The following is a 12,322-nucleotide window of genomic DNA, read 5'->3' on the forward strand; positions in this document are numbered from 1 at the left end:
AAACCTAAAACTATAAAGTTCCTCAAGAAAAAAGAGGGACAAATTTAGGGGCCTTTATTGATGGCATAAATAGACTATCAAGCATAACCAAAATGCACAAACAGCAGAAGAGAAACTAGATGAATTGGACCTTCTGAAAATTAAATTTTTATGTGCTTCCAAAGACTTCTCCAAAAGAGTAAAAAGAGAACCTAGAGATTGGGAAAAAATATTTGGCAATGATATATCTAACAAGGGACTTACCTCTAAAATGTATAGAAAACTCCAGCACCTCAACAAAAAAAGACAAATAATCCAATTCAAAAATGGGCAGAAGACATGAATAGACACTTCACCAAAAAGGATATCCAGGCAGCCAATAAACACATGAAGAAATGTTCATGATCATTAGCCATTAGAGAGAAGAAAATCAAAACAATAAGATACCATCTCAACCCAGCACTAATGGCAAAGTTCAACAAGACAGAAAATAACAAATGCTGGTGAGGATGTGAATAGATTGGGACTTTCATACACTGCTGGTGGGACTGTCAAATGATACAATGACCATGGAAAGCAGTATGGCAATTCCATAAAAAGCTGGAATTAGAAATACCATTTGACCCTTCCATTCCATTACTAGGTATATATCTTAAAGAAGTGAGAGCCAAGACAAGAACAGATATATGCACACCCACATTCGTCGCAGCACTATTTACAATAGCAAAAAGATGGAAACAACCTACGTGCCCATCAACAGAAGAACGGATAATCAAACTATGGTACATACACACAATGGATACAATGCAACCCTAAGAAATAACGTAGATTCGGCAAAACACTGCATAACGTGAATGAACTTGGAAGACATCATAAGTCTGAGTGAAATAAGTCAATCACAGAAAGACAAATATTGTATTAGTCCATTATTATAAAAAGTCAAGGAAAGGTTTATATATGGAAGGAATTTTCTTGGTTGATTACCAGGGGTGGGAGGGGAGGGGAGGGAACACTGCTAGATAGGCAGAAACAAGTATTGATTTGGGTGAAGAGAAGGGCAATGTACCAAATATAAGTGATCAAGATGGTGGCACTGAGGAAGAGGAAGACATAGAGAAGTACATAGGAGGTACAGACAATAAAGATAAACCCTTTTGCACATACAGTAAGTACTGTGTTGTCAGTGATGCCAAACATCAATCGACAGTGGATAAATGGTGGACAGGCTAAATGATTAGGTATGTCTATGCAGGGAGAAGTGTGCCCAAGACCATATACAGGATTGGCAGACAACGTCTTTACAAGTGTACTGGTGTTTTCTGTAAGAATTCTCAGGTATATAGTAGAGCTGACGAGGAACAAGGTTGTAGTCACTTCTTGGCCACAGCCAGCTACCCAGAGGAAGTGAGTAGTTGGACCTGTGGGCTCGGGACCATAGTCGCAGGGGACATCAAGCTCAACTGGCATAACATACTACACAAAACATTGTTCCACATCCTCCTTTGCCGAGTAGCGACTGGGATCTTAAAAGCTTGCAAGCAGCCATCTACATGCAACAATGGGTCTCTCCTCATCCAGAGGGAAGAAAAATGAAGGACAAGCAAAGACGCATGGAAACAGTAAGTCCAAGTGACTAGTACACCATGCAACCCTCAGCCTATATGACTATAAGACAAGAAGAACTAGATGATGGCCAGATATCACTGTCAACCACTCGGAGGGAGATCTATGTAGGAGATCCTGGATAGAGTGGGAGAATAAACTCAAAACTTAAAAATAAATAAATAAATAAGGGGGGGACCAGGTTTGCTGGTCTGATAAGAGTGTGGTGAAACCCCTGAGACAATGGCCCCTAGCTGCCCTTCAGGTCTGGAAGTGAACCCACTCTGTGGCTTCTAGACAAACAAAAGACAGGCATACGAGCTGAACATTTACATTAGGTAGATACATTCCTTGGAGAGATCAATCATGGGAGAAAGAAGGGCTGTTTATGCACAGGGAGACAGCTCAGGGGGCAGGAGTGCATTGAGAGAGGGACACAGGGAAGAAGTAACTATGGTGAGGAAGTGGGAGGGGAACTGTTGCACTGTGGTAATTTGTAGTCAATGTCATGAGACAAAATGTATATGAACTGCTGTACGGCAAATGAATTTGTTCTGTTAACTTTCACCCAGCTCACAATAAAAATTAAAAAAAAAAAAAAAAAAAGACTAGTCTTATAGCTCCTCATCTAGGTTAGATTTATCTAACTTATCCACAATTACATCATGAAGATCCTGTCAAGTTCAAATATACTGAACTATCCAAATTTCCTTTTCAGATTTTTGTGTCCTGAAATTCCAGTAATGAAAAAGCCTCAATTCTGCTTTGTATAGCTGTTTAAATACTATTTAGATACAACGAAAAAATGTCCAACTTACCCCTTTCATCCAATAGGAGATTTTCTGGTTTAATATCTCTATGGGTTATTCCAATACCATGCAGATACACCTAAGAGGTAGCAAAGGAGGAAACACCAAAATCTGGTAACTTACTTCACTTTTACTAATTTTAAGTAGAAGGGAAAACATGAGCTGTACCTACCACCCCTGCCATCAGTTGATGGAAGAACCTCTGAGCATCCTGTTCAGGCATGCCTAGGTCTGGCTCTGTAAAATAATTAAGAAAGTCAGTTTACTGGATAAATATAATCAAAGCAGGAACCACATAGTCTAGTATCAATGTTAAGCATGTATGTTTGCCATTGACAATTAAAAGAACCAGGAATCCACTTACACATATGGTACCTAATAATTCAGTTTTCCTATCTGTAAAATAGCAAAAATGAACTAACACATCACAGGAAAATTGCAGAGAGAAATAACAAATCAAGAATGCAAGCCATGGCTTACTCTTACAATAACCTTGATTTACTTGATACCCTTCAACTTCTTCCATATTTCTTCTAAATGATTTAACAATATTTTTCTCACTGCTGAAATGTAATTGCCAAAGTGCAAGCCTGGGCATGTAAGCTAATTTCACTAAAATTTGAACAATAGGTTTAAATTTCATGTAATTGCTTATACTACAAAGCCATGAATGCCTGTGAGGAAATAACCATTTATTAAGAAATACTCTGTGATTCATTAACTTTTTATATTTTGATCTCCTTCTTCAACTCTTGATTTCTTTTATCCTCAGCTCTCTTCTGATATATATATATACATATATATATATATATATGTATATATATATGCATATATATATATATAGTAGCCCCCAGTAATTGTTTTTTAATTGTTAATAGCTTTAAACAATAAACTTAGGTTCAGAAAATATATTTTATACACCTCTGAGTGCTCTGTAGTATCAATCCTCTGAATCAACACAGAACATTAAAGTACTAAACAATTTGTATTTTAAAAATCCTATAAAATTCTCAATTATTTCACTTAAGTCAATAAAGAAATGTAACATTTTTGGTTATGTAACTGCATGCTATGATTTAATGTAGCTAGAATGTATGCAAAGAAAAAATATTTAGGCAAAAAAATACATTACAATCACGGTATTTTGAACATGAAACTACAGTTTGAATATTTTTAAACTCGATAAAACAGCAATCCCAATCAAAATCACATACATAACTTGGGAAAAATGTTTTCTTTGAGTGACTCTATAAATGCTTTTATGTGTTAATTCAAGTTGCAAAAAAAGAAAGAAAATTTACTCTAATTTCACTGTTGCATAAGCAATTCTGAATAGTCAATGACCCAATACCAGACTCAAGAATAAAAAATAAATTTAGAAACTTGTTGAGTAGAATTGTTGTTATTTTGCCATTGAGTCAGCCTCAACTCATAGTGACCCCTCCTTGGGTTTCCAAGGCGGTATCACTACAGAAGTAGATTGCCCAACCTTCCTTCCGAGGAGTGGCTAGTGGGTCGAACAGCCTTAGGCACTATGCTACCAGAGCTCCTTGTTGAGTAGAATAAGCATCTTAAATCATTAGAACACTGACTTAGAACACTTTTTATCCCATACCTATTCTATCAAAAAGTTCTCCTCCACTACAGTACTCCAGAAACAGATATTGGATATTGCCTTCTCTCCTGTGGCCATAGAATTTCACTACATTCTCATGATTTAACATTTTATTGATACAGATCTCTTTCTTAATATTGTCTGGACAGTCTATGGCACGTTTCATGTCCACAATCTTCACCGCAACTGCTTCTTCAGTTCTTCTATTCACAGCAAGTTGAACTCTAAAAAGGAAAAAGAAGAGTTATAATACTCTAGACACCTACATTCTATTTTTAAAACTTCAAAACTTAAACAGGACTCAGTCTCAAACTATTTTATTATTTTTTCCACCAATAAATAAATAAAAACATAAAAACAGTTTCTGCCATGTTCTCAACAGATACTACTCTTTTCTGAAATATGAAGTAGTATGATAGCTAATGTTCCAAATAAGTTATTATGCTGTACACACAAGCCATTTAATAAATGCTTGACTAAATAAACTGAATTTGCATAAAGGCAAATCTAGCACACATCACCTATTTGTACTCATTCAATTTTCACTGTCATTGAAATTATCTGCTAACCAGAAGGCTGGTGGTTCAAATCCACCAGCCACTCCTTGGAAGGTAGGTTGGGCAATCTACTTCCATAGTGATACTGCCTCGAAAACCCAAGGAGAGGTCTCTATGAGTAGGATCCAACTCTACGGCCGTGAATTTGGTTTGGTTTATATGCCTGTGACTCCTGTTCAAAACATTTATGAGATAAATATTATTATTGCCATCATAAGATGAGGAAATAGAGACACAAAAATACAATAAGAAACTTGCCTAAAATCACAAAATAAGAACCTTAAATACATAGTGCTAAGTAGTCAGTCAGATAAAGCTACATATTGTATGATTCCAAATAACAACTTTCTGGAAAGGCAAAACTATACAGTGAAAAGTTCAGTGGTGGAGAACATGAATAGGTGGAGCACGGGGCATTTTTAGAGCAGTGAAAATATTCTGTATGATGCTGTAATGGTAGTAGACATGTGTCATTAAGTGTTTGGCAAAACCCATAAGACTGTACAACACAGAGAGAGAGAGCCTCAATATGAACTAGGGACTTTAGTTACTAATGTGTCGATACTGCTTCATCAACTGTAACAGTGTACCACAGGAATGCATGTTAATGGGAGGAACAATGTGCAAAGCAGGAAGCATAAATGGGAACTCTGTACTTTCAGTACAATTTTTCCATAAACCTAAAACTGTTCTAAAAAAAAAAGTCTATTAAAAAAAAAAAATCACAAAACAGTAACCAGCAGGTGATAAAGGTCTTGAAACCAGGCAGTCTATCTTCAAAGTCTGTTCATTTGCTCATTTAATCACAATGCTTAAATACAAGGAAGGAATATATGGGAAAGGAAACAATGATTTCAAAGGTCTCTTCCAGCTCTTTACAAAGAAAATGTAAAAGAAAACAATAATATTAATCCTTCCAAAAGATTTTGTAGCTTCAATTCCCAAAAGTTTTGGATTTCAAATGCACATATCTGTTCTCTAAAGTGCCACTATATTAGGATAAAGAACCCCAAGACAACCAACAAGAACCCAGGTAATAGACAGAAAGCTTAAGCAAGTGTGTAGGTGGGGTAAAAGAACTCGAACTCACTCTCCATAGGCACCTTCTCCCAGGGTTTGCACCAAGTCCCAGTCTTCCACAAAGGGCACTGCCATGACTCCACTAAGTAGCGGGGCTGTAAAAGGCAAGATCCCAGAAAAGCCCTGGGATGAGTGCAAGCTTCAATCACCTGTAAAACAACTGAGCTCTATCACGATTCCCCAAAATAAACAGTAGCTCTTGGTTTCTCCTTACATAGTTTATCCCAGTCTCTAAATCAAAATAAGTTCCCTAAACTTAGGCATTTTGTTGTTTAAAACAGTCCTCACGCAAACTGAGGGTTAGAATTCTGCTTATTTTAGGCCCAGAGCATATCTAATAGTTGTGTTGACGGAAGGGATGGCAGGCGGAGGACAAATGCTTTACGGTGAGTGACTGGGTAAGGGCTCAGGGGGTGAAGGGGAGGAAAGTAAAGGGTGTGAGCTAGTGGCGGGAAAAAGAACTACTGCGAATCCTGCAGTCCCTCCTTCCCAGCTTGTTGTTGTTATTTGCCATCGAGTCGGCCCCGACTCATAGCGACCCCTCCTTGGGCTTCCAAGGCAGTATCACTACGGAAGTAGGAATGCCCAACCTTCCTTCCGAGGAGTGGCTGGTGGGTTTGAACCGCTAGCCTTCTGGTTAGCAGTCAAGTGCCTTAGGCACTATGCTACCAGAGCTCCTAAGCTTACCAAGTTCCAATTCTCACCCCCACCAAGTTCGAAGAGCCGGGAGGAACCCAGGGCGGGGCCAAGCCGCCCAAAGAAGCGGAAGGAAGGGCAGGGACGCGCGGCCCCCCAAAACCTCCGGCTTTCCCAACCAGCAGAACGGCAATCCCTCCAGTACCCTTCTGAACAGGGACCCCCTGGTACCACACAAGCCACCGCACTCAACGTGACCCTTCCGCGGGAGTCTTTCCTCTCCCCTTTGCTCTTCACGGACATTTCCCTCACCGTGCCCCACCTCATAAATGTAGACCCTGAACACCATCGCCACTCCTTTCCAATCCTACCGGCCGCCCCTCCTCACCAGTCTGTCCAGTCCCGCCACCACAGGAATCCAAATGCAGCAACTTTTCCCGCCAAAACTTGCTTGCGTCACAGTGTCGCAAACGCGCGCACCCAGCGCCGTAAAGCGGAACACGCGCGGTCCCGTGCTCTGCTGCTCTAAAGATTAGCCATTTAGAAGACGAAAAGGAGTTTTTCTTCCCCTTGGTTTGAGATAGTTGGACCAGGAATACTTTGGAGTTGGCAAAGATGCTAGCTGACCGCATCCATGTGAACTGATCTCTGGGCGCTTATGTGAAATACATGTGTGAACCTCCGCAGTCCGGGTACCAGGCGCTCCTAGGCGGAAACAATATACCAAATCCTGTCTCCGGACCCAGTGCCCGCACCAGGGGCAATACCAGAAGATCGCTCTTGGCAGGAAAGGCTGGTCCTTTGTAAACCACCAGCCTGTGACCTCTGCGCACCTTGCCCAAGCTGCCCAACATGACTGTGGGGATCTTACTCAATCAGAACTGCAAAGCGCTTTAAAAACTTTATAAACTGGTGTTCAGACAATACTGTAACTGGGAATCTAGGTGAGAATTGGTACTGTGAGGAATGAAACGAACGTTGTGGTGGGAACGGGAAGCATCAAAAACGTAGTGAAGCATATCAGGATAAACAATTTTGCCTTGTCTTGTTTGTGAACAGGTCCCAAAACAAGAAATTTAGTTTAGTCCAACCTTTTCGAAAGAAGAGCACCTGTATAGCTTAGTTCTACCACCTTTCTCATTCTAAATGGGTAAGAAACAGGCAGATGAAGGCCAAAAAGCCTTAATTTTACAATACAAATGAAAAAAGTAACCACTTTAAGTGTTGTTAGATGCCATCCAGTAGGTTCCGTCTCATAGCAACACTGCACAATAGAAGGAAACACTTTCCAGTCCTGTCACCCTCACAATTGGTGGCTGTTTAAGCCCACTATTGCAACCACTGAGTCAACCCTCACTGAGGGTCTTCCTCTTTTTCTCTGACCCTCAATTTTATCAACCAAGCATTATGTCCTTCTTCAAGGACTGGTCCCTCCTGATAACATGTCTAATGTACATGACACAAAATTCTCACCATCCTCACTGTACTTCTTCCCAGATTTGCTGATATTCCTGGCAGTCCATGGTATAGTCGATATTCTTTGCCAACACCATCATTCAAAGGCATCAATTTTTCTTGAGTCTTCTTTATGCATTGTCCAGCTTTTGCTTGCATCTGAGGGGACTGAAAATATCTTGGATCATATGTATTTTTGTCCCCAAAGTGACATCTTTACTTTTCAACACTTTAGTCTTTTACATTTGCCAATCTAATACGTTGTTTCATTTCTTGACAATTGCTTCCATGGGTGTTGATTGTGGATCCAAGTAAAGCAAAATCCTTGTCAACTTCAGTAGTTCCTCTGTGTATCGTGATGTTACTTATCAATCTCATTTTGAGGATTTTTGTTTTATGAACAGGTGTAATCCATTCTGAAAGCTATAGTATTTGCTCTTCATTAGTAAGTGCTTCAAGTCCTCTTAAGTGTCAGCAAGCATGTGTGTGTCAACTGCATATTGCAGGCTGTTGAGTCCTCATCCAATCCTGATGCCACATTCTAATTCATATAGTCCAACTTCTTGGATTATTTGCTCAGCATACAGATTGAATAAATATGGTGAAAGGATACAAACTGACACACACTTTTCCCAATTTTCAACCATATACAGTATCCCCATGTTGTGTTCAAGTGACTCTTGGTCTATGGCTCCTCATAAGCACAATTATGCATTCTGGAAATCTATTCTTTGAAATATTATCTATAATTTACTATGATCCAGTCAAATGATTTTGCATCGTTAATAAAACACAGGTAAATATCTTTGTGGTATTCTCTGCTTTCAGCCAAGATCTAGCTGATATCAACAATGATATCCCTTTTCCACATCCTCTCTGAATCCAGCCTGAATTTCTGGAAGTTTCCTGTTGGTGTACTGATGCAATCGTTTTTGAATTATCTTCAGCAAAATTTTACTTATGTTTGATACTACTGATATTGTTCAATAATTTCCTCATTCTGATGGATCACCTTTCTTTGGAATGATTTACGTAGGAAAAGTCAATTCTGAGCAAAGAGACTTGCTTCAGAACCAAAACCAATCATCTGGGAAAAGTGAAATAAGTATTCCTCCCCAGTAGTAAACTAGACTGGAAATTCAAGGCACGTGCAATATCATTTCCATTATATTCTCCAGTCCTCAAAATTTCGCCACATATACTTTGCATAATGAACTACTGAGTATGGTATTAGTCAAAACACTAAAATGTTACACCAAAAACACGTATATCTGTTTTAAAGAAGCAAAGTCAGGGACAGAAATCAAGAATAGAACACTTCAAAACACAGATGCTTCAAGTTTTAACCATGACATCAGTTAGAGCTTCACATCGTTTTACACCTTTTTCTCTAGTTTCCTCACTGTGCTGCAAAGAAAGAATATGAAGAAAGGAAGAGGGCAACTGTGTATCAATGGAATTAAGGGTGTATTTTTGTGGCCTAAAAAAAAACAGATTTCAGGCAGAGTACCAGGTAAAAATAGCATATGAGAGAATGAATGCACACAGTAGCCTTTGTTCCCTCCCAAAACCTTAATGAAATAATAGTAAAGGATAAATTTTTAAAAGGCAATGACTCACAAGAATAAAGTATGAGAAAATTTTGGAAAGTGAAAACCCCTTAGATGAAAAACTAATTTACATTAAAGAAAGCTGAATTACAATGCCAGCAATGGGAAAGCAGAAATGTACCTTGATTTATATCACAAAACTCCCAAAAGGCCCAAGAACTGTTTACACCAGGAAACTATGTGGAGGTGAAAGTGGGACTAAAAGGGGGGTAATTCGAAAGACTTGTGTAAGAAACAAATAAACAACTAGATGTGCTCCCTCCTCCATGTATGCAAGGAACTGCCCCACCCTGAAGCAGGTAGGACTTGGGAGGATAAACAGATCGCATCTGAACTGAGCTGCATCGGGCACAGTTAAAGGCTTGGATACCTTACTGAAAACAGAATTATTAAAGTTTATGCACATAAAGTTGAGACTATCAAGCCTTCCTTCCCCACTCTATTCCCAGAAAATTGGCAATCTGGCTTATATCCACACAGTAGAGGACATATAGGACTTCTCAGGGGAATCTTATGTATGTATGAGAAAAATATTAAAGAACGTATTCCCCAATGTAACAACAGCCCACCTAGATCACAGTAGAGTGAAGCCCACATTCAATAAGCTCTCCCCTACTCCCACTCCCCAACAGATCTTCCAATCAGTTTTTCAGGGTCCCACTCTTAAAAAAGAGCAGACAGCCAAGAATTTGAGAAAACTTTTAATATCAAAGATGTCAAAGGAATATTCAATCAAAAATGGTATTGGACATTAAATATATGATAGTAGGAAAAAAGAAAGAAAGAAAACTAACTAGATAGGTTAGACAATAAACTTGAGGAAATCTTCCACATGGAAGAACAGAAGATGGTATATAGGAGAGTAAATATAATACCAGGAGACTAATCCAGGAAGTCTAACATCCAAATAACTGTATTTTCAGAAAGAGAAAAGGAGTTGGAAGAATCCACAAATAACTCAAGAAAAATTCCCAGAACCGGAGAACTTGACTTTCCATACTGAAAATTCCTAAGTAACCAGCACAATGGATGACCCACTCCAATATACATTATTGGGAAAATTTAGAGCATTACAAAGAGAAGATCCTAAAAGGTCTGGGGTAGGAGGGAATGAATACATGTTAAAAAGAAGAAGAACCACAATAGCATTACATTTTTTACCAACTTTTGGAAAATAGAAAACAGTGAGCCAATTCCTTCAAAATAATTCTAAGGAAAAATTATTGCCAACCTAGAAATCCATATCCAGTCAAACTATTAATCGAGTGTGAGGAAGAGACACGTAAAATCTCTAAAAATGTATCTCCCACACGTACTTTCTCTAGAAGGTACTTAGAGGTGATAAATCAAGAATGAACTCAGGAAATAACACATATACATACACACAGACAAAAGCAGTCCAACAAAGATAGAAAGAAAGAAAAAAATAAACACGAATGGGTATACCAAGAGGGGTGCAGCAACCTAGAGAATAAACCAATCCAAATTGGAACATACTAAAAGAAAAGACATCTTTAAGAATGAGTATCTAACGTGTTTAAATATATTAAAAGGAGACTGGCACCAATTAAGAGTTTGAGGACGAATGTGTGACAAGTCCAAAAAGCGAATGAGAAAAACGTAGCAATTATTAAATAAAACAAAAAATTATGCAAGAAAAATAGTAATAGTATACAAATAGTTATAAATAGTCACAAGGTAAAAATTAAGTACTTGCCTAACCTAAATGATATAACTACAATAGAACTTTGGGCGGGTAGTAAGAATACATGTGTCCATACAGTAGTATGATGGTGAAAATGAATGAAATCATCAATTTCCATACCAGCAAGTCAATAGGTAATGGCTAAACTTGAAAAACCAAGAAATAGCAAAATAAAGCACAATATTAGTGATACGCAAGTGAATAAGGTGAGAATCAACAGAGTTGAAAGTGGTTGCCACTGGGGAGTGGAAAGCACAGTGTTATTTTCTAGAATTATTTGATTTTTTTACATTAGCTGTAATAAAAAGTGAAATATTTAAAGACAGTTCATGTACCCTTGAAAGTGACAAAATTGAAATATAATAGTAACAACTATAGTAACAAGCTAAAAGGTTATGCCATTTACTCTACAGAGAACAAATCACTAATGATCTCTAACTGGTATAACTCATACTGGGAAAAACCCAGGGTAACCTTCCACTAGGAAGGAATTCAGTATATAATCAAGTCATGTATTTACATATAAAAACCAAATCTTACATTAAATCTAAATCTCAGCCACAGATGAAGCACTTGATTTGGAAGGCCAAGTATTCTAGGTATACCAGTACTCCCAAGCCTGCTCTTTAAAGCAACTTCTTGACTTATAATCTAAAAGGTATGTAATTTCTCCTGTTTTCTTAGATATGTAACACTGAACAGTTAACCTATATATTTTTAATGACTTAGGATTTGTATATATCAGTGATATAGTATTCATGTTATAAAATACATATATCCTCATATACTGTGAGCAGAAGGCTATTTGTCCTGAAATTAATATTCATGGGACCACTGTATTTTGAGTTAATTTTTTTTCATAGTTTCTCCTCTCCTTTCTTGCAGTTAGGCTGGCACAGTTCTCTATAAGTACCTGCTAACTGCAATTCTTCCCCCTTCTAATCTGTAGCTTATTTGGGAAGTGCTTCAAAACCAGATCATCAAGCTTGCTAGTGGTACACAGTAACAACAGGCTAAGAAATAAAGAACCTCACCTTTGAAGGATTAGAAGAGTTTTAGTGCAGTCTACAAGAAATAAGTAAACAGCCATTTACTGTGTCATGGATAAGTGAAAGTCTCAAAAAACTGAATTTCAAATAGATGTTATATTTAAACGGATTCAAAACATCTGACTACCACGCTCTATACACAATGTTGAAGGAGTTTCTTCCTCTCCAATGAGAGTAATTCAATTGTTTACCCTGTATCTTCTAAACTGCTGATTTAGTCATGCT

At 38.1% G+C, this 12,322-nt stretch overlaps 1 protein-coding gene across 1 annotated transcript in view; it reads right to left on the reverse strand.

The window, feature by feature from the left end:
- Positions 1-5,717, reverse strand: part of CHEK1 (checkpoint kinase 1) — a 42,079-nt gene extending 36,362 nt beyond the window's left edge. Inside the window, exons 1-4 of the mRNA XM_007952130.1 lie at positions 5,653-5,717; positions 4,006-4,229; positions 2,563-2,627; positions 2,400-2,469 (exon numbers count right to left, since the gene is read on the reverse strand). Of these exons, the coding sequence (XP_007950321.1) occupies positions 2,400-2,469; positions 2,563-2,627; positions 4,006-4,229; positions 5,653-5,717 (424 nt within the window). The remainder of the gene's footprint in view (positions 1-2,399; positions 2,470-2,562; positions 2,628-4,005; positions 4,230-5,652) is intronic.
- Positions 5,718-12,322: the final 6,605 nt, after the last annotated feature.

This window comes from Orycteropus afer, unplaced genomic scaffold (genome assembly GCF_000298275.1).
Source record: "Orycteropus afer afer isolate SDZICR_OR568_19922 unplaced genomic scaffold, OryAfe1.0 scaffold00325, whole genome shotgun sequence".
Lineage (NCBI taxonomy): Eukaryota > Metazoa > Chordata > Mammalia > Tubulidentata > Orycteropodidae > Orycteropus > Orycteropus afer.